At 40.4% G+C, this 23,461-nt stretch overlaps 2 protein-coding genes across 6 annotated transcripts; both read right to left on the reverse strand.

Moving 5' to 3' along the window:
- Positions 1-670: 670 nt before the first annotated feature.
- LOC119120941 (calretinin-like) lies at positions 671-9,560 on the reverse strand. 2 transcript variants are annotated; one of them, XM_037248220.1, is made up of 12 exons: positions 9,458-9,555; positions 9,107-9,401; positions 4,449-4,525; positions 3,875-3,964; positions 3,647-3,727; positions 3,091-3,147; positions 2,741-2,818; positions 2,319-2,374; positions 2,204-2,243; positions 1,521-1,574; positions 1,023-1,094; positions 671-950 (listed from the first exon to the last, which is right to left on the reverse strand). In XM_037248220.1, the coding sequence occupies exons 2-12, from the start codon at positions 9,195-9,197 to the stop codon at positions 834-836; spliced, it is 813 nt and encodes a 270-aa protein (XP_037104115.1). In that variant the 5' UTR covers positions 9,198-9,401; positions 9,458-9,555; the 3' UTR covers positions 671-833. The 2 variants fall into 2 exon arrangements, with proteins under 2 accessions (XP_037104115.1, XP_037104116.1); XM_037248221.1 differs by lacking the exon at positions 3,647-3,727 and having other exon boundaries at positions 9,458-9,560.
- A 268-nt stretch (positions 9,561-9,828) lies between these two features.
- On the reverse strand, positions 9,829-22,985 carry cmtr2 (cap methyltransferase 2). 4 transcript variants are annotated; one of them, XM_037248014.1, is made up of 4 exons: positions 22,915-22,985; positions 20,923-22,194; positions 20,486-20,748; positions 9,829-9,874 (listed from the first exon to the last, which is right to left on the reverse strand). In XM_037248014.1, the coding sequence occupies exons 1-4, from the start codon at positions 22,921-22,923 to the stop codon at positions 9,844-9,846; spliced, it is 1,575 nt and encodes a 524-aa protein (XP_037103909.1). In that variant the 5' UTR covers positions 22,924-22,985; the 3' UTR covers positions 9,829-9,843. The 4 variants fall into 4 exon arrangements, with proteins under 4 accessions (XP_037103909.1, XP_037103910.1, XP_037103908.1 ...); XM_037248015.1 differs by lacking the exon at positions 9,829-9,874 and adding an exon at positions 9,903-10,981; XM_037248016.1 differs by lacking the exon at positions 9,829-9,874 and adding an exon at positions 20,072-20,186.
- Between the last annotated feature and the right edge of the window lie 476 nt (positions 22,986-23,461).

Here is a 23,461-nt window from a genome sequence, read left to right on the forward strand (position 1 = left end):
CAATGGGTTTAAAGAAGGGCACAATACGTTCAAATTCTATCTCATTTAAAGTCTGGTATAAACAGACACGAATAGAGAAATTTGTTTCCTCAGGTTTTGTTGTCATTTTTTTTTTTGTCTTCATGCAATAGGACTGAGACAATCCTCCTGCTGTGTGTTTTGCCAACTCGGCTCACTTTTATCTAAAAGCGCCACAAAAGCCTTGGCATGAAAAATGGAGGAGCTCCCAGTCCTACATCACGCTTTCTGTTAGCTGGAGATTGGACAGAGAAGTTGTATCACTCCAGCTGCTGCTGTTACCTTTCCGCGCCCGCACTGTAATCTTCATTCCACTCCAGCGGGATGAAAGTATTTTCTCTCACATTGCATTGTTGCAAGGTGAAATAATCCTTCTGCTGTTTGGGAGGAGATTTCGTCAATGTGGAGGGAATAACTGGAGCAAGAGTCTTATGTTATATTTATTCATTCTCTCTGTAATATATTTATTAGAACAGTATAAGCTTCATAAAATAAACAAGAGTGAATTGGTTTTGACAAAAATAAGCAGAATAAAACAGAAGCATTAAGTGAGAGTAGGGCATAGATGGATTAATGTAAAACTGCAAATGCATATTAAAATGGGAAATTAAAAAAAAAAAATTGATTCCACAATATATTCAATTGCTAAGGCTATTTCACCATGGAGCGTCATGTTAAAAATATTCAATGTTAAGGGCCAGCAGTTGACTGAGTGCTTTTAGGAGCACTTTTAGTTTTCTCTCTAGCAGTGTAAGCAGGGTCATACATGCACCAGGAGGTAGGAAGGAGGCAGTGGGTGGGGTGGGGGGGGATTCTTACAGCTCAGAGTCCCGGCAGAGGACGATCTCCAACTCGTTGCGAAACAGTTTCCCTCCGTCCGACAGAGCCATGATACTTTTCTTGTACCCCGAGAGTCCTGTGACATCTACGTCCTGCCAACATGCAGTTTCTTGGTGAGAGAAAATGTCATGTTGATGTAGATTCCACTTTAGTGTCATTATTACCATTTTCTTCTTATCAGAGAGGTCCTTCAGCAAAGCATCCAACTCCTGCTCGTCGATGTAGCCATTACCATCCTGAGAAGAAGACAAGACATGAGGTGGGTTGTCATGATGCAGGATTTCTTTGGGTTGATATAGAGTAGCTTGAAAGTCTTCATCGAAATGAGTCAATCACCATGAAACTGTAATTATTCAATTTAAAATATTCATCATGTAGCCAACATTCTATTTTTGTGAACATATTGAACATTTTGCATAGGTCAGAAAAATCTTGGTCATTTTATGGTGGCATTCCATTTATTTTCTGCAAAGGAAACTAAAATCATGGATGACTTCAGAAGAAGAAGACCAAAAATTCCACATTTGCCACCAACTCATGGAAAATAATAATATTCAAAGTAAATAGACCCGTATCATATGGCAGCTCTCTTGAAAAGCAAAAACACACAACATGTAACAGACCCAAGACACAAAAACACCCCAAGCGAGTTTTTATTTCACCTTATCGTAGAGTGTGAAGAGGGAGTCAAATTCCTTGACTGTGAGCCTGATGCCCTGCGCGCATAAGAGCATGAAAATTGTTAGAAGCCATGGAACATTTCTAGAGAGCACTAAAAAGCCCCAGCAGAGCAACGTCTGATATTAATCCATGCATATTATAATAATTGAGACCAGTGTTGCTTTAATCCCAACCAGACTAGCTAATCCTTTGACAGAAAGGATTTGTTCAACTGGTTTCAAACTCTTGACTGCTTATATATAGGGGAACATACAGTATACGTTCCTTTAGGGAAGATTCACATTGTACTTTATCACATTTTGAAAATAAAATCTGTTCGTGTCTTAATGGAAAATGTACGTAGAATCTAACAGCACCTAGTAGTTTTACTTTTCTCACAATGTCAATAAAACAGACCCTTGCAATGAGTATAAACTGTATGTGTAAAAATTGCATCATTCCACAAATCAAGAGAAAAAACACAACCTCCCAGGCAAATGTAATATTACGGAACATGATTACTACAGGATTTAAAGTAACCGTGCATTTGTGTCAATGTGCCATATGTCCACTCAGCACATTAAGGACATTTCTCCACTATTGCTGCTGTGGTTCTCGTCTCATATGACTTGAATGACTCCAAAACGATTTTATACCAAAACTCATAATGTGTGCATTATCCTACCTGAAACTTCATCAAGAAATTCTCCTGTACCGGCAAGAGCCTGGGATGACACAATTCTCATGTAGTGGTTGATATTTGTCGAGAAATAATGCATATTCATGAATCGGAGACAAACCTTGCCATCTCGGAGAGACCGAGTTTCCCATCGCCGTTCAGATCAAACATTCTTAGCTGCAGAGAAAGAAGAGTAACAGGGAATTTCATTGGGGACACCGCAGACAACTTCAAGACAACACACACAAATAAACATCTCTCTCTCTCTCTCTCACGCACACGCACACACAAACACACACATTAAAAAAAGTTTCATACACACCACAAAGAACCTTAAACCGAAAACCTCTCTAACACCTCCCAAAAAAATCCTCTTACACTCAGCAAGAAAAAAATGTCTCGCACAAATCAAAAACCTTTCACTCACCAAAATCCTTTCAAACGCCACCCCAAAAATACTTTTGTCAAAAAGCTTTCACTCAAGCCAAACATTGTCACTTTATTTTGTATAAATTGTGCTTGTGTTTGACAAATAACACTCACAATTGTCTGCGTGTATTCACTGAGCTTCTTATCATCATAACTTGTGTTGGCTTTCTTCAGCAGGTCTGTCAGGAAGCCCTGAGGAGAGTTGGCAAGGTCAGCGAATACATGTCACGCATACTGAATTAGCGCGAACACGGAGATTAGACAAAAAACAGAAAAATGACAGTCAAACATCTTTTTAAGACTTTTAGTATAAATGTTGAAATTAAAATGATTTGCTTATTCATTTCAGTGGAAAGAAACGCTGAAATTAAAACGCTTATAATGTAAACTACCTTTTTTTTAGTATCACCCAATCAGTCATGTCCTAATTCTAAACAGTACTATCCAGAGAATTCTGGTCATACCTTCAGTTCATTCGACTCAATGTATCCGCTACGATCGGTATCATACCTTCGCCAAGCCTGTGGGATGACGGGAAAAAAAAGGGAGGTTCTACAAGCTGAAAACATGACAACATCATAAACCAAAGCTCAAATTTGTGAAAAAACAAACAAACAAACAGATATTGAGTAAATATAGAGTTCCTCCACTAAAAAGGCCCACACTAAATGGCTTTCCTCTGCTGAAAGCTGTGCACCATCCATAATGTATGCTTGTCTCAGAATAGGCTTTAACGCTGCCACTGCAGGCAGCCTGAGGGTCCAACCGTACACTTAAGAAGGAGACCTTACCAGTGCCGATACTTCAAAAAAAAAAAGATTACACTTTTGACATCATTAAATCCAGCGATTGATTCACTGGATATTGTGCTGCTCCTTCAGGTGTGTCTTCCCATACAAAATTGTCCAGAATGCCTTAGTAAGTTGATGTGTTGAGAGTCACATGACCCAGTAACTTTTCATGATCTGTCCAAGTACTAAAATATGAAGATGAATTCCGATTTGATTAAGACAAACTTACGGCCATGAATTCAGTGCTGGATCCCACAAATTCTCTGAAACATAGCAGGAAGTTTTCTTCTGTGGGCAGAAGTTGAGCCAACTGAAAATTGAGTGAGAAAGAGAAAGTGAGAGATGGATGATGTGATTTTTTTTTTCAGTGTCCCTGAATGTTATTTTCTTCATCTATACTCCACCAGGGAGGCATTTATAAGACAAGTGTGTCTCAACGAAATCGGTCATTTTTCACCTCTGTCATCTCAATCCTCCCATCAGAATTCTTGTCGAAACTGGCCATGAACTCCCTCATCTTCTCCTTGAATGCAGCATGTGAAGGATCCTGCAAAAGCAATAAATAAATAAATGTGTTCATTCAATTTGTTCTCAAGCTATTTCAAACACTTAAAATCAGTTAATAATGTTGTAAGAATATCAAACAACTCAGGGAGAGACCAAATTGACCATATTAGGGGTTTCCTCCTGACAGAGATGACGTAAAAAATGAATATATAATTGAGTTCATTGAAAATATTTATGTCCATGCCGTTTTCCATCAGCCAAAATGTTCATGTTTTGTTTTCTCCGAAGAAAGTGTATTGTACACAATGCTGCTAAATTATTGAGAGAACTACTTGACTTTTTATATTGCGGCCCACTAAGCAAGCGGAACTAAAAATGGGCTCTCGCCAGGGATCTGACACTAATATGCTGTTCATAAACAGACATGTCTTTATTGTATAAAAAAATAGTTCAAGTCCTGGAGTATTTATTGCAAAAACCTTGATGATGAGCCACTTTGCGGCAAATGCACCCCAAGCACTCACCACGCCTGCTCCTCGTCTGGCCAATTCCAGCTCTCTAATGAAGTTTTCCAGTTCCTTCCCTTCGATGTAGCCATTTCCTGCACAGCACAAGAGGGACGGATTCAGTTTGATGAAATGTTTTGATTGCTTCAACTTCAGCTCATTTGTTTGGAATATTTCAATGATTTGGAAGTTTGTTCTACTTTGGAGAAGACACGCTACAATCCCAAAGCACAGCTATTGTATGTATAGACGAGTACTAGTAAACCAGGAGGTAACTAATGCTTTAAAGCACGTTCATGATGAATAACATAAAGTGAGATATAACGTGATATTTGTATTCTACTTTGCTGATGTGTAATTAATTGTGATTTGCTCAATTTATCTGAAGACTGTGGGGTTTTTTTTGGGGCTGTTTTGTTTTTTAAACTCGACCTCCGGCTTTCTATGCCAACACCACCTGGGACCAGCTGTATTTTTCCCCCCCTAAAAAGAAATAAACAAAACATCAATTTCAAGTGAACGTTTCACCCGGTGACTAATTGAGCCATGGGTGTCTATTAGAGCGTACAACATGCCGTATATTACGGAGCATGCATGTTTGATGTTGGTTTATCCCCTAAAACATCAATATTCATGTCCGGTGATAAACCACGAGGGAAAACAATGAACACATTCTGTCAGCTAGTTCGCTAAAAAGTCATAGGCGGTTGAGGTCGAAAAGTTAGAAGCATTGACAAAATGGAATACTGTGTTTGTCCCATCAAATTATAATAATTCATTCTCTTCATTTTGTTGCATTTGTTTTGGTTGCACCACTTCCAGTTTGTCGATGTGGATGTTACATTTCTTTGTCCAATCAGATTTTAGCCTCTATGTGTTGTTATCATCATCATCATAAATCAGTCCAGGGCCTTCAGAATTAGCAGCATTGGTAAATATGGTAAAGTACTAAATAAATACATACATAAATAAATGAATAAATAAATAAATAAATATTTCGGGTGGGGGTTGGAACAGATTTTTGCATTTCTATTCATTTCAATGTGGAAAAGCAAGGAATGGACCAAACTCAAATCTCAGGGTCCAGCTATACAGAATAAGAGATGGGACGGATTTCAAATCACGACCACGCATTTCTCTGTCCTGTTGGTTGGTCGGAACTTCTTCCAGCCAACATTCACTAGCTAAACATGTTTGTAGCAATCCGCACACGGATACATTTAATTATCTGCATATCAGGTCAGCATGATGTACTGAACCAGTTGGCTCAGTTGTGCGCTGTTATATCGGATTAAGTCGAGTAACCCCCCGGCAAATGCGAGGCCAGCCACACTCACTTCTAAAAAGTGATGACATGAAGAGAGTCTTGAGCGTGTCATGTGTTCACAATCCGTGGCATTTTCAGCAGCAGGATTTGCTGTAGCGGAAGAAATGAATCCCAGCGCTTGGGAGCAGTTGGAGTGTGTAATGAGTATTTTCTTGACTAAGAGAGTCGAAGTGGCCAGTTAGACGGATGCTTATTGGAGCATTCTGTCCCAATTCTCTACATTAGTCACATGACCGAGGATCATACATCATTTAGTGTTCTGGTTTGCCCGCGAGTAACAAACGAGGAAAACCAGATGCTTAACGTAAAGATGTAGCCACGTCCTCTCTCTTCATCTGATCTAAATTTCTTTGTCATGGTTCTCCTCTTCACCTCCCCCTTCACCCTAACCTCCCTGCCTCAGATGCACACGATGTCATAGGTGGCCCGTGTCACCATCTGTTCTTTTAGGCATCAACAAATCATTGCTGGAACACTGCAGCAACTCCAACAACTGGGTTAGAATATGCAGGTGCACTCAAAAGTGGACGACACCGCAGTCGTCTCGGAGACATTAAATAAATGAACGTAGCAGCTGTTAATTGCACCGCATTGGCTTTTGCACGGGAATTGACCATGGAAGTTTTTATACCTTGTGAACCCCGAGGGCCTCATTAGCACACTTTACAGTTGGATCCAGTGGAGTGAGACGAGAAGATCAGCTGTGATAACTCACAGTGTATGTACATCTATTTGAAGGAGGCAGGCTGATGTGAAGGACAATTGCCTTTTCATTCCACAGATTAGAATGTTCTCATGTTCTTTGATACACTTTCGAAGGCAATATGCAGCCCTTAATCCCTGGCCAGGATTCCACTTGGATTTGTGCTCTATTTTTCCCACACACCAACACAGGGAATATGAACTCAATTTCACTCTAAACAGTCATGGTGTGGATGGGGAACTGATATTTTAGGTTTGTCTACAAAAGGACAATATTTTAAATAATGTATTGATTTGATTGTGTGGTTGTTGTTTGCAGTGAATAAATACATTGTGTCATACGAAGGGCTCGTTCTAATATTTTGCCCTTCTCAAGTTGCTAAATCAATCAACCTTGAGCATGTCTCCTCGTAAAAGCATCCTTTTTTTATGGCTTCACTGTGGCATCTGATTAGATAGTAAAAGTGTTTTGATCAAACTGTGTGTTTTACACACAAGGTATGTCAGACATGATTCAAATAACACGTGAGTACATGTCAACACTTTCACCGTCTCGTATTCAACGGTGAAATAAGAATGCAGTAAACCATAAGGCATCATACTTTTGGGGGGGTTAGTTAGAATTCAGTTTTTTTTTGTTTAGTTGAGTTGGGAATACAAATGTGCATTAGTGCGCAGCACACTTGAGTGCAGACGCAACCCCTTGGTTACATAATTCGTCTCCCAATGGCTGACGAGAGTCAGTTGTCGCATCCAGCATGAAAACTCTTGTTCTTTTTTGTCCCAGTTTGCACCCATAATTCAGTTCTGTGTCATCGGTCTGATGGTGATGTCCACAAGCTCAACATGAAGGTGACCACTTTCTCCTCTAACGGAAGAAGGTGCTTTTGAAGTAATACTATATGCCTTGATTATTTATAGGGGGAAAAAAATGACTGTAATGAATCTGTCACGAGCAAGCATAAAGCAAGTATAAAGCGAGGCTGTTGATTTATGATGAATGTAGTTTGCATTGATCTTCAGGGAGCCCAACTCCACCAGTCAAAGATGTGTGATTTGTGGTTCTTCCCACCAAGTGAAGAAGCTCTTAAAGTTTTTATCTGCGTCCCCAATGAGTAAATGTACTCATGTAAAGTCATGCAACCACTCAAGTAGAATATTTTAATTTATTTGTATTCATTGCCCTTTCAAGGGTGTATTGTAGATCTACATGTGTTTCTCCACCGTTTGTGTTCAAATATCAATTTCTTGAAGGGATATTTTATTTATATATATATATATATATATAAATGCATATTTTTTATATAAAAATATATATTTTTTTACATATAAAAAAATATATATATATATATATATATATATACATATATTTTTGTTTTTGTTTTTGGTTTTTTTTGGTCGGAATAAAGAATTAGAATTTGCACCCTGAGTCCACTCCATGTCCATCGTGTCTTGATTTAACCGATTAATAACCGATTGGCAGGTTGACACAATTCAGTCACCAAATTTGCAATAGCCTCATCAGATTCATGAAGTGTGTAAGAATATTAGAGGAGGTTTAGGAGGTCCTTCAGAGGCTCCAGCATGAAGCGTTCATATAACATCCATACAGTATAACTAAGCATTCAGAGACAAAGCTGGATCGGTGAGCTTTAATACTATCTCAGAATTGGGCTGCAGTTAACAATAAAGGTTGGAGGGTATTTTTTTTGAATGACAGAGAAGGTAATCCTTCAATTATAGCTGGAACATAAAAATGGGTTGGTGGCAATGACAGTTGGCTTATGCTCAGCCTTATTCTTATTCACCTTTCATGCATGATGTATTTCCCTATTGACACGGTTTGTTTTTCAGATTTATTTGAGAGCAGACATATTCTTTTTTTTTTAACTCGCAAACGACATGCATATAAAATGTAATGTTTGAATGTTCAACCAGACTAACTTTAATTAGTTAGAATTAATTAGAATTGGATCAGTAAACACTTTAAATGTTGTTTTCAAACTGTATTTGTAAAAGTTGATTTATCATTTTTTGAAAATGTCACCGTCAGCATTGCATGAATCCGCCATCATCTCATTTCTCTTCTTTAATTTAAACCCTTTGCATCTTTCATCTGTTTATTTTTTACAGTACGTACACCCCTCCGCTCTCCCTCTCGCCCCCCCTCCCCTGTCTCTGTTATGCTCCCTCTTCACTTGCTCTGCTTCTTTATAAATATTCTACGAGCTTTTCCCCCCCTCACTATTTCTGTAGAGTCAAACGCATATTCTCACAATATAAAATATAACAATATAAATGCTTTAATGATCCCCAAAGGGGAAATTATACAATATAGGGTAAAACAGCATTTAAGCTACAGCAGTTTTAAGACAATTTTTTTTTAAAGTATGAATACTATATGCACTTTTTTGACAGATGAAGTTAGTTATAAAACGTTTTTTCTCATTGAAATTGGCCACAAAACAAAAAAAACTAGAAAATTAGAAATGAACAATTGATAATAAGTAGGAGTTCAGACCATGCTTGCAAGTTTAAGTCATTTGTGCTAAAATACTTAAAATATAAATCAAAGTGATGCGTTCAATGTTTTGTTTTAATTTGATGAATTTTTGACGGTTGGGGAAAAAAAGGAAAAGTCACTGACCGTCTGCATCAAAATGTTTCCAGATGTCGATGAACTGAGCTGCAGTGAGCTCGGCCAGGTGCAGGTGAGGTTGGTGAGTCTGGGCTGCCATTTCGTCTCCTCTCCTTAGAATGGATGCACTTGCACGATGGATGAAAGATCAACTTTTGCCTGTGTAGCTCCTCGCATTGACTTGCCGCTCCTCCCCACTCGCTGCTTTTAAACCCCCCCGCGGCAGCTGCACTTCTCCTTCCCGCCACTAGGGAGCGCCTCGGCCGTGAAGACGTCGACCCACGGGAACAGGGGACCACTTTAGCTGCAAAGGAGGGAGATTAAGGGGGGGGTCTCTCTTGGGCATTGCATCTGCGTTACCATGAAATGATGCACAACATGCTGCTGCTGTGACGATTTTGCTGCTCATGATGAGAAATCTTCTCTGGTTCCCCTCTCTCCCTAATCAAATAAAGGGATAAGAACATGTGTTTAGCATTTACAGTATTATACAAACATGTTCATTTACTTAAATGTAATTATTTCTCATTTTGTGCAAAAACATTCCAAAAGCAGAGGATGACAATCCACACGCAACTGCCAGGTTTTTGAGAGATGGAAAATGAGATCATTATTGTGTTCTATCACCTATTGAACTGAACTGAAAAACAAAATGAAGTCCATGTACTAGTATGCAAATTGTACTCACTACTACACTTGCAAAGATTTATAGAAATCTGGTGTTAGATCTTTCCTACCTTGTTAAATCATTGAATTGGTGCTCCCAAATGAAGGTTACTGTAAACATAAAACAAATTGTTACACGGTATGTATTCAGAACAACAATTTTGACTTTGGAATGTCTGCTAGCCTCATCCTAACACACAACGCAGAACACAATAAACAGGCTAACTTAATGGTATTGATAGTCGAGGAGTTTTAAGCTTTTAAGCAACAGATATTTCAACAAAAACAGTACAGAAGCACACATACAACACTTTTCACAAGCACATATTCTTTATCGTCTGCGCAACAATGTAGTAGTTGTGAAACTCTTCTTCATTTGTAACAGCATACTGCCCCCTTCCACTCACACACACCAGAAAAAGCCACAAACAATCATTCCTCACATTCTATTCAATTGCAATGTGATTACTATTTGTTTTCATCAAGTACAATATTTTAGAGTGCTTTTCTTTTGAGAAAGTAAATAAAACATTTTGTTTTTTTGAAGAGGGGAGGATAGAACGGATTAATGTCCATTCTTTCAGTAAGGAAGATTATTTGCTATATCAGCAACACAGATCGTAGTCTCAGCAACATAAATGATCTCCTTCTGCACTCCTAGTTGTGAAAGTAAAGCGTTTAATCACCTTCAAAACTGACCCCGTGTCACCCAAGAGGCCCAAACATCTGGGGAGGACAAACTAGAATATTTCATCATGTGTTTGATGCATTGCCTTGTTCCATTTATAGACACATTGTCTTCCACTTCACTTGCTTCTCTCCTCTGCTGACTTTTGATTTGAGCTGTCCCCCAGCTGGGTCGAAACTCTGTCCCCGTATTACCGCTACTTTCCACCCTTCTTCAAACCTCTTCTCACACTCTCCATCACTCTTCCTGGCCCACTGAGGTCAAAGAGCCCCATTCCCCGCGCTCAATCGAACCCACTCAGGGCGTAAATCCAAATGGCCGCTCTTGCATATCTCCTAAATCACTAACATACCTTTGTTCTCTTTGCTGCGTGAGCCCTATCGCCTATCTTTTCTTAATCTCCTTCCTCATACAAACCACTCTGTGGTTCGGTCCCTGGAAGCTGGTATGAAGAATGGGTGCTCGTGGTGGGGGTGAAGCTGCAGAAGAAGCAGAGGAAAACACTTTATCTCCTCCCTCCAGGCTGTACGCTGATATCAGAGAAATGAAGAAAACAAAAAGAGAGATAATTGGTGAGGCCGGTGCGTATGTTAGTGATTTTTTTTTTTATGCGCACGTGTGTTTATGTGACAAAGAGCTGCGATAGTCATAAAAAGTGTACGAATAATAATTATGGAATGTTTGCCGAGGCCTGATTGCTCTCCTTTTAATGACGGAGGCGTAGCGACGGGATCAATCCCGGAACGGCGCGGGATATGTAAAAAAGGATAATAATGGATGAGAGACACAGCCATTAATGGAGTCCCTGATCATGTGATTATGAACAATCACGTTCCCCGAGAGTGTGCTGTGTTAACCTCTTGCTATATGCTGGGAACAGAGTTGGGAAGATTATTTTGGAAAATTACTACTTTCAGTAAAAAGTGACCATGCTGAAAATGCAATAGTAGTGCAACTCCCCATATTTCAGTAAGTAAAGGAACTGGAACCCGATTGTGTTGGCATTGCATGCCAGTTGCGACACAGGGTGAAGGTCACTGATCACAGCGAACTGAGCAATCGAGTTAATGCTTTATTAAAATGATGTATGCATAATTAACACGGTATTTAAAAGATGGGCAGGTGTTGTCGAGGCTTTGCCATGCATGGTAATTTTGTCAAACACACGCATAATGAAGCAGGTTTGGGATTATGTCGAATTAGGCTGAATCTGATCGTGCAAAGTGGATCAACTATGCAGTATATGAAGGTACATAATCGTTTGAATGACATTGACGGAAATAAGCAGGTTGAGAAAATACATACTCCAGACATTTTTCACTTGTTTGTATTCACATTGTCACTACTCTCACTGATTTAATAATATGCAATGATATTTGTCTTTTTTTTCCCGATTATCAATGCTAATGTTTAGCAAGTCAATGGCTTTTTCCATTGTATGTTAGCACACAGCTAACTGGGCCTAAGCAGGTGTTAAATTGTTTTTAATTGCAATATTTAAATGTCTCTTGTTTTACTTTCATAGTAAACTTATATATGGAGTGACATTAAGCAGTTTCTTTGAGGAATCGTTCACTACTAGCCAAAGTGCTGCTAATTGTAAAGTGAGTTGAGTCACCTTCTAAAATAGAGTACTCTATCCTTCGTACCAACAATTAAAACATTCATAACCTTTTCAAAATAAAATGTATTTATAATACATGAACCATGCTTTTTTTTAATGATTTATTAAATGCTTGTAGTGTCAGTGCATCTAAAAATAACATTTTGCTAGGGTGTAGCGGAGCCTCTGAGGACGAACCTCATTTCTTACATTTACAGTAACCAAATAGAAACACATTTTTGGAACTGAGAATAATGAAGCAGTTATCGCCAAAGGCTATTTTCCGTTTTCTTTTTATTTAGTTTCTGGGACACAGCGTGACTTTTATCTGACATGGCTCCTTTTTGTGTTCAAAACAAAAGCACATTATATTAAAATGAATGTCTTCTAAATAACGTATTTGTCATTATCACTTCAGGCAGCAAAGATCAGATACAAGACTAAGTAACGTATTTTTTCCTGACAACTAAAAGATCGGCACCACGCATTTAACAACTCTGCCTAATTAAAGAGATCACAGGCTAATATGATTTGTCAAACCAAGCGACACGAATTAAATTAATCAAATTGTCGCTAACGCTTGGTAGAGTGTCGGTTTACAGAATAAACAAACACGGATGACAAATAGCTTGCTTTTGCTGTTCTTTGCGCAGACCAGAACTTAATTCATTCCTATAACAAATCAATTTTTCTCATTAAAAGGAATTGAAATACCATTAAGCCGCTCCAGCCTCTACAAAAAAAAAAAACTACAATCCGTTTTTACACGTTTTCAATGAAGAAATAGCAATTCATTGTATGATAAAAATCTAAAAACACCATCAAATCAATTGTCTCCTGATTGCGAAGCTAATCTGCACACTTTCAGATGGGTGTCCATGTGATTCACTTGGCTGTGCCGCTTTTGGGCAAAACCTGAAGACGTAAATCACGCTCACGCCTTGCCAGCGGAAGGGACAAGTGGACGAGTGGTGGAAGAGCCAATGCAACATGTGAGACTGTTTCACAATGTTAAAGTTTTAAAGACCTCCAGACATCTGCACTCCATATTAAAGCAGTGTGACGGCTATAAAGCTTCTCCTACTGCTACTGAACTGCAGTCGGGAACATTAAAACCGTTTGCCATTTGGGACAGTCTGGAAATAGCAAACATGAATATTTAGCTTCGAAAATGAGCATCTTCTTTCCCAAATGGGACATATTTTCTTGGATTTTACTGTGCAAATCAACAATGTCTTTTTGAACAAATGTGTCAGAGCAACAATTTATGCTGTGAAAGGAATTAATTTTAGTCAAATAAATGCTACTGTGTTTATAACTTATATTTCCATGACGAGTCAACATATCAATAAACACAAAGCTAACATCTGCATACATTATTTAGCAGTTATTATACAACAAACCATGCAGTGAATGTTTATACTAATAAAAAACACAACCGGTAAAAATGTATTTGGAATATCTTCAATAACTCCATTTCCATACTTGCAATGGATCTCATGACTGGTTTAGCAAATGTTGTGCCAAGTGGGCAAATTTAAAGCATTCATCTTGATAAATGGAAGGTCTCCCTCGTATCTGTCCCTAAAACAATCCGTATGCGATCGTGGTGCTGTTCTTGTAGAAATATACTGGACACTGATAGCCCAGAAAACGAAGAACCTGGTGCAGAATAACCAACAACATTTTAGTGAACGGATCGGGAAACTGTGGAGGAGAACATCACACTAAAGTTCAGACGCCAAACACTTACACCACGTCTCTGCCTACCATTTAAAACATTCATGTTCAGGGCCCATAATGACACGTTCAATCTAACAGGCAATCCGTCTTCTGAATGGCCAAGAGGACGTCCAATCAAGTCATGATGTGACCCAAGGGCTTGTTTGTCTCACCCGCCGGACACGTTTAACTCCAAAGTGGTCCAAGTGAATGCGCTCGCAAATTACCAGGAGGCCTTTAAACCCTCCTTTCATTTCTTGGTGTCCGTCTCATTACAAAGATAATCAAGAAAGTCAGCTAAGGAGCATCACTACAATAACAAACGCACACCCACAGTCCTCTTTTCCTGTGCACACTATCTAAAGCTGCATAATTATACACTTAGATAGGCAATAAATACCCCAATGTGCATATTGCTGGGTCGAATGAAATGGGTTTATTTATGTGGAAGTGTTCACGCAGATCAAATTAGGCTTTGTGGGCTTGAGTGCTAGAGACATTTGCTCCGGCATTAATGCGCTGGAGCAGCAATCAGAGTGGGAGTGTACGATTAGTGTAAATGAGAGTGACAGATTGCCTCATTGCAGTAATCAGCCATTTTATCAGCGACACAATGCAGACTGACAACAAGTAGTTTGACTCAGAGAGAATGCTGGAAACAGATAAAGCAAAATAGTATTTTCGATCAATTCTTCCAATTTTGTTACAGGGGTTTTCGACTCGAACGGATTACCGCAACACTTGACAATGGGTACAGTAATCCTTGATCGCCAAGTATAACCTACCAGACCAATGAAGTGAAATCCACTTAACCTATATCTCACAATACACATCAATAATCATGCCCGCAGATGTTACTTTCTAAAAGATTAACCCAGAGCTGTCGCTTTCTGTAGTCTTAAAAAGTAGGATTACAGCAGAGACCAGTCAATAATTTACTAGGCTGTATTGAAATAATTCCTGTTTGTTTCTTCTCCTTTCAAAATTTACATTGTTTCAAACTAAGTGTGCAACCGTCTCGTGGTTGAAAGTGGAATTACACACAATATAAGCGAGCGTTAGTCATAAATTAGAGATCAAGAAAAATAGTGGGACCATGCACCTGGAAGGGGGGGCGGGGTTTATATCGATGCTTGATTTTCCAAACGCTGTCATAATACTGCTCACCAAACACAGGGTGATCCTCATAGGCCTTTTGTTAGCAGAAAAACACTGTACAGCTTGTAGCGCATCCACTAGCAATGTAATTCCTTGCGTGCAGGCATGAATCACTGTCCTTCACCCCTCCGGTCTAAGGGGAGCAATTAACATGCTGGCTATCCCATCTCTGATGTGCAATAACAACGCCACCTCTCGTAGCAATGTCACCTGAGAGAACAAGTGATTATTTGTTGTCACGTTACCATCTCGGCTTCGATCATACAGCATGCTTCAAGAAGTCTAAAAGGTTGACAACAATAATCTGTTTCATCACTTGACTAAAATGTCGATAAAAAAACGATACGATTGGTGTTTGATCGTTACTACTTCCATTCGGGTTCATTGGGGATGTTTATTGGGCACTAAACATGGTTTGGCAATGCAAAAAGAACAATAGCCCAATTCAGAATATGTGATAGGTGCGAATGACTGACAACTGCTGACCTGGACTGGAAACTTGTTGGGTTTTGGATTGAAGGACCAAAATATGAAATATATTGTTGAACCTCTCTGACAGCCAATTAGGGCAACACATTGATAATTCATGCGGCAAAATGGCATTCAATATAAAGAGAAGATGCACTTGCATTAAGAAAGGTCTTCCACCATCCAAGTCCCGCACAACAATAGCCCACAATTTATCCACGTCAGTTTGTACGTAAGTGTGCACCTAATTCCAAGAAGTAAAATGAATAATTGACGACCCGGCAGTTTGATTTGTGTTTTCTCGTTCCCCACTGTCCAATCACGTCACTGACTCGATTCGATGTAGCGGTTGATCTGAAGTCATTGACGTGCCCGTGAGGAGAAAGCGAGAATTCAGTTGAGCCCGGATATTTAGTCAGTGACAGACATGAGGCACATGTATGCCTGAATTTCATGGCACGCCTTGCCTTGCCGTGTCAAGCTAGAAAGCCCGAGGAGAGTTCAACTAATGAGCTTTTTGTGAAGACATGCCCAGAAAGTGTTGCAGCCATTCTGGAATCATCCAACGTGATTTACATACGGAGACAGGAACATCACGGCAATACATATCTCCGCCAATCGACACGCGATCCAATTAAGGTCAGGTGTCGGGGGTTAATTGCTTGTTGTTGTTTATGAACAGAAAATAACAGCCACTTTGAAAGATTGATGACATTGAATTCCTATTTTCTCCCAGAGTCAACCCCCCCCCCCCCCAAAAAAAATAATTATGCCCCTTTCAAACACATGATATTGGAATTGGTTGGATTCTATTGAACCGCACTCGTCGATTTATTTTTTTAGACTAGAGTCTTGGGGATTAACATGATAATGTAAAGAAGAATGGGACATTATCCGTAAATTTATATGCAGGACTGTGATACCAACGCTGTTTCTGTTCTATTTGCACATTTCTCACAACATTGCAGCAGTTCAGCTAACATAATGCAGCTCCATGAAGGAGTTTTACCTTTGAATTCACACTATAAAAAACTCAACATGTCTTTTTTTTTCATAGAGGGAAGCTAAAACAGTAACCGAGAGATTTTGTTCTTCCTTCAGTTGCGTCACCAACCATTGTACCAACTCAATGGAAAATCAGCAATGACTGTTGTTGGTGGTAAGGGTTGAACTAAGTACCGTATTTACCGGACTATAAGGCGCACCTAAAAACCTAAAACTTTCTCAAAAGCCGACAGTGCGCCTTATAGTCCGGTGCGCCTTATATATGGACCAAATTCCTAAATTTAAACTGGCCCGAAGCATTGTGTCATGAAATCAATCATAAGTGGCCCGCTGAAGACTATGAATCATGAATCAAAAAGGATCATTATTTTGTGATTATAAAGCCATTTTTTGCGTCTGAAGTTGAAATAAAAAAGATAAAATGGAGAATGATTTGATTTGGATTAAAAATCTAACATGATGCATTAATGGTGCGCCTTATAGTCCGGTGCGCCTTATATAAGGACAAAGATTTAAAATGGGCCATTCATTGAAGGTGCGCCTTATAGTCCGGTGCGCCTTATAGTCCGGAAAATACGGTAGTCAACTAGTCACTATGTCAGTTGGCGTTCCGTGGGTTCGCTCACACAAATTAAAATAAAGCTATACAATTCATTTATACCCCTGCTTTTAATGTAAAAGCATCGTGTGCATCTTCTATGCCAGATGGCCTGCGCCTCATATCTATTTATTTTCCTAATATGAAGATTGATCCCCCATCGCTCTGTTCGCATGATCCATTTTTCGTTCACGAAACAAAGAGGTTTTGTCAGACAACAGCTGCACAAGGAGCGAGGGACTCGTTGGCGTGCCTAGCGTTGCTGTGACAGATAGTGGAGGGTGGCTCGGGATTGCTCAGTGGCGCGCTCTCTCCATTATGTCACAATTAATACAGACTGTCATAGAAAAAAAAAAAAGATCCCTTCTGCAACTGCAAGATTAAAAACAGTTTTACGAGGAACTTTTGTTTATCTCTCACGCAATACTTGTCATCCTTATCGACGCTCTGGTCACATCCCGCCTGGATGGCTACAGTGACAATGTGTGCATTCGGTACAATGACCTTCAGTGGCCATTTCGCAGATTTAAGCCACGTCTTAACCTCAAAACTGTCAGAAAACATCAGTGCTACCAATATAAATTCATACAACTGTGCCAGCATATATATTATATATATTGAATCTATATAATTCGAACGTATCGTAAATCTGAAATCTCTGCAATAATAAAGCCAGTTCAGAATACAAAGGTAAAAAATTCTGCTGTCAGCACTTTGTAAACATTTTTTTAATGCGTATCTTTTATCTTGAATGACGCTAAATCTCCTAAACTATTTGAGTTAATCTGAGTGGTTTGTTTTGGTGGCTGGTGGGGGTGTCACATTAGTGATGATTGATTCACTATTTTTTGTGCAGTGTGATCCGGTTTTCAAGTGTAATCCATAATGTGGAAAGACTAAAAGATCCCAGTGGTATTGTGCTGACAAATTAATTAAAAGACTAAGTAATCTGAGGAGAATTTAAAAGTTTGTGTGTGTAGTGGAAGACGGGGAACATCTGATATGCTTAAGCGAGCAAACTGTCCCTGTCGATATAAACAGCCGTGTGGCTGTGTTCAGAAATAAAATAATTGTTTTTTTCCCCACGTTGCCAAAATTTGGCATTTGAAAAGCAGTGCGTAGACTTTTCATACTCATTAGTATGGTAACCATGCGTATATTCCTTTTTGGCATTTTTTTGGTTTCAGTCCTCATGGTCCAGATAATTAAGAAATACATTTGTAAACCCGGCAATCAAGCAGTACAATGGCCAAAAGACAAAAGCTCCACTACGCCTGGGAAAAAAAAATAATGCCATCACTCTAGGGTAGGCCGCAGCGGCTCACTAACCATCTGTGACAGACAGGAGGCTTGACGCTCAGAACCGGGGACATTTTGTTTGTTCAGATCTTCCCTAAAAAACCCTGGTGAATTCAGCGACGCATGAATTTCAACTGAGAGCAACTTTTACTTGCATGGAAAGAGGGTTGATGCATGCATGTCTTGTCATTTATTCTTTTCAACATGGAGAGGCTCTTAGAAATCATAAATAAAACATAAAAAATCATAACATGCATTCTTTTGATGTAATTACATTATTTAAATCGATGAAAACACAGTAGCTGTTATAGACCGTAGTTTATCACTGACAAAACAAGGATAGCCGCAAAACAAAAATAGCTTCCAAGAGACTCATGCGAGTGTCAGAGGTCGAGGACGATCAATCCCACTTAACGTGCCCATTTATTTTTTCAGATTGGTTTTAAAAGCATATTTCAAGGATCTTCATAGAGTTTGTCATACACAACTATCGAATCAAGAGCCACCGTTTTTTCTTTTATGTCAAATAGAAATGTTGTGATTTTGTTCTCGTTGATGGTTTCATCCCCGACCCCCCAAAAAACCTCGACCTATCATTTTAAAAGGAGTGTGACAATCCAGCACATCGTGCCCAAATATAACATTTACACTGCAATTTTTAGACTAACATTTATTTTATTTGATGTATCTGCTCTGTTTTAAATGTCATATTAATGAATATAAACTCAGAGATTTGATAGCCTCACTTTGAAATAAAAGGTCAGTACAAAAATTGCGGAGGGCCGGGGTGGGGCGGGGGGGTTTCGGCTGCTATGATCACACCCTCGTCGGTTACGCTTTTGGTCTTTCTCTATTGGTTCTTCTTCGTGTGCTTCTTAATAAACAAGTTAGAGGTGAACAATGGGGCCACAAAGGGGTGGTCTTTTATTTTACAAACATACAGAGTTTGCACAAATATAACAAAAGATTAAAAATAGAAAAAGAAATTCAACATCAAGCTGCTATTTCCGCATTCAGCAGGAAAACATCACTTCGGGGTCATCAGCCCAAAGCACTTGAGGAAGAACTTCTAATGTCCAATCATGTTGGCTCCCTTGGTTGGCTGATGGCTCCAACGATTACTTTGGCTCCCAGTGATCCGGAAGGGATGTTTTGCAGCCGAATTTGTAGCTGAATGTTGATTTTTTTTCAACTGAAAAGGGTCCGTTGAATGTTTTGTTTTGAATGTATTGTTAGTAATTCAGATTCTGAATCTGATGACAAATACTCTTGCATATATGATAGCCCGCACAAAAAAGAAAAACGGTTTTGCCGAATTAAAAAAATACAAATTTCATATGAATATAAAATAATACAATGCTTTCTAAGGTGCGTTAACTGACATAGTCTCGCCTGTTCTATTCTTGCATGAGCAAATGCAGCGTGTGTCGCATGATTTCAGAGTTCATGGTCCGCAGGAAGTCAGTAAAATCTCCGTTGAGCAGTTCCTCCATGGGCACAAATTGGAGCACCTGTCTATCACAAGCTAGCTGACATTTACTCGCGTCCTGTCCTTTCAGCAGTTCACCAATAGAGTTTTGGACTTCTGTCAGGGATGGGAGGATTCGGGCCGCAGCTCGAGGGCAAAAGCCAGCGCATACGAGCACTGCTCCGGCGCCGCCTGATGGGGGCGGGCATCTGAACTTGATTGAGCGAAAACAAGCGTGCAAGCAGAACACCAACGCAGCCGAGACGCGGGTGAGCGCCGACGGCACGGGCAGCAACAGGGCATCCCCAGAGGTCAGACCCCGCAGGGACATCACAACGCGGTTGACGAGCTGATGCTGGTACGGCGGCGCCGCGTCGTGCAGCGTGCCGCGGCCTCCTTCGGGATATGAACCCTCTGAAGGAAAGGTGAGAAGTAGCTCTTCCATTTGGCCCGCACAGGCGTCCCACTCCGAGCGGCTACCGAACACCATACACTGCCTTTTTGTTTCCGTCTCGTTATTGTCAGCGCAAAGTCCCGCAAGATCCGACAAGATGGACGCGGCGCTAACGACGTGACATGAATCACAGGGAGCCACTTGGTTCAAGTCTCTCTCAGCTGAGGCCACCTGTGCTTCAGTCACGTAGTTTAACAAGACTCCTGCACAGAACGGAGAGTTTCTGACAGCACGCAGTGCCGCGCCGACAATTACATACCAAGAATAAACGTGACAGCCAGACAGGGGTCCGCGCAGAACGCCGTCCGTCACGTCGCTTTCACAGCGGTGTTCCTGTATCCAGTCGCTGTGGCAACCTCTCTTGACGCGCTCCTTCCAGCTGAGGATCTTCAATTCCCTGCGCTCGTTGAAGGAGCCCGCCGCTTGCTTTTTCGGTCCCAGAGGTCGGCCCACCGAGGCACGACTGTAGGCGGGGTTGACGGTGTGAGAGGAGATCCATTGATTCCGAGGCAGGTACGTCACCTGAACACAGAGACCAGAGATGCATTATTCCTGATGTGTGTGCTTATGAATGTGGCTTTAAAGATTTTTTCTTTTGGAAATATATATCAATGAATCCACAAAATAACTGACATTGATTATTAAAAAAAATAGTGAATACCCTAAAGTTAAAAAAAAAGAAATGTGCCAGCCTACCTGGAAACGTCGCATGTAGTCCTGAGCGGTACAATCCCTTATGTTGTCGAGCCTCTCCCTCTCCTCGGCGCTCATTTGGACAAATAATCTCATGTTTTCTGTGATGGTCTCCACCTGGAGAGCGTGAAAGTACGTGCACAGGTCTTCATGTTGTGCGAGGAAAGACGGCGGGATCGAGGATTCCGGGAAGAGCGCCTCTCCGTCCGCCAGATGCGGACCGTAATTCCGGATAAGTTTGGAGAGCAGAGGCCTGACGGTCTCCTTGCGGTCGTAGTCGAGGCACACGACATAAACCTCGGAATTTCCAGACTTGCTTGTGGCGGGTTTGAAGATGCTGACTAAGCGGAAGCAGCAGTTGAGCAGATACAGTAAACAGACGGAGGAGTGTTCGTACAGAGTGAACATTTTGAGCACAAAGGAGCCGCCGGGACTGAGGAGGAGCAGAGCGGCGGTCACCTCGCAGTAATGCAACGACGCCACAAGAGCCTCCTGCTCATCTGGGTTCTCCTGACAGTCGAAGCTCCCGTCCGCCGTCACCAGATCTACTCGCCGCATATTTGCCACAAACGTCTGCAGCTCCAGTAGGTGCTTTTGGAGCATGATGTCGCCGGTATTGTCTGAGCCAAAAAACCACCACGGCAGAGTGTTGGCAATCAAGCGATCGTCCGCGACGGTCGTGACACTTGCATTGGCCTCATGGTACGGGTTGAGTGTGTTGGCGGCCCAACTCCAGTCGCAGTAGCGCGTGCGTTTGCTGGTTTTGACGTAGTGGTTCAAGGCGCTTATAAAAGCCCCAGGAGCTTCACACAGGTGAACCGTGTTGAGCTCCCCGGAGTGGATCGCCTCTTCGGGAAGAACACTGAACGTTCCCAGGATCTCATAAAACTTGCACCATGCCTGAGTGCAGATTTCCGCATTGGCGGCAGAGCGCACCGTGGCGATGACCTTGCCGGCACGGTTGGTGGAGTTGGTGTGCTGATGCCACACTTCAATGTTCTTGTCACTGAGTTGGTTCTTCACAGCATTGAGGGACACCTTTAGGGCTTGAAGGCGGCAGTTTTCTACTTTTGCGTGCGGTCTGAGGGTGACATTTGCATTAGGGATGCACCATTCTTCATTGGACGGTTTGATGTACGATTTAAATTTACTGAATAGGCATTTAATCTCCGTCAGTGCGTCAGCATCACAAGCTGCAAGGTTGCTGACTTGCTGCTGCCGCCGCCTGCAGACTTTCTTGCTGATTCCATTGACCGAGATCATCTTCCTCACCCGCTGTGGTGGAACAACATGATTGGTAAAATTATAAAAGAAACCGAGACACAATGGTTATACATAAAGTCTACACACCCCATTTCAAATGCCAAAAATGAGACCAAGATAAATCATTTCACAGTTTCTGATGAACCAAGGTTGTGCTTATGGCCAAAATGTTCAACCTTGGCTTTATCAGATCATAACAAAATTTCCCAAAATTGCACAGTTGAGGTTGAGCTAGACGAATTGTATAATCGTATCTTCGTTTACTGCCTTTTTTTTTTTTTTTTTTGAAATTGTAACAATAAATAATACATTAAATATATAGTCGGATTTTCAAAAATGTTGATGACTATGATTCTGGAAAGACCCTACACAGGAAAAGCCCTTCTGACAAGATGATAACTTTTCCAACTTGTCAACTTAGTGACTCCAAAAAAATCCTGTAATGTTCGTTAAGACTAAAAAAGGTTTAGTTCTAATTCCAAGGCATTTGTACTACCTTTTCATATGCTGCCACTAACCATTCGTCGTCAACGTAAAGTAAATTAAAACCAAAGACAATATTGAGTCAGGCTACAAGAGAAATCACTGAAAAAAGTGAGCGTTGTAAGGAGCTAAACAAGCAATATTCTAAACGTCTCATATTAGTAAATGTTTTCAGAGCGATGCTTTCTTTTTTCATCACATGCAGCAAGTAAAAATGTAAACAATCGTAAACAAAACAAAAAAACTCACCGGACTCATTCGCAGAACGGACCCGGAAGACAGAAAATCACGTGATCACGCAGCACGGACCCGGAAGTCATGTGATCACAGAAACAACATGGTCACGTGATCACGCAGCACACGCGCAGTCTATCTGCGTGTGGCATTTTAAACATTCATTCTGTCATTCATCCTCATGAACATGCTCTTGATTTTTGTTTGAATTAAAAATAATATTGTTTCTGTCTCATTATTAGTGCTGTTTATTATCGTTTCAATTAATCAATGTGAGTTTTTCTTGATAAATGTAACCAAGTCGCCGCTTCTACATTAGAATAATTGGTTAAATGATTAATTCATCTAATTGAATATCACTGAAGGATTAATGTCTTCGAAGATTCTGACGAGGCAAAGACAAACATGGTGAAGGTTGTTCATAATGTTGAATAGGCTTCTGTATGAAACATGTATATTTGGCAATTTTTGCAACATTTGATTGTACTTTATAGATTAAAAAGTCCAACCCTGGGACATTTTTAAAGAAAAAAATATATTGTTAAGGTTGACATTGTCATGT

The sequence above is a fragment of the Syngnathus acus genome, chromosome 3 (genome assembly GCF_901709675.1).
Source record: "Syngnathus acus chromosome 3, fSynAcu1.2, whole genome shotgun sequence".
Taxonomy (NCBI): Eukaryota; Metazoa; Chordata; class Actinopteri; order Syngnathiformes; family Syngnathidae; genus Syngnathus; species Syngnathus acus.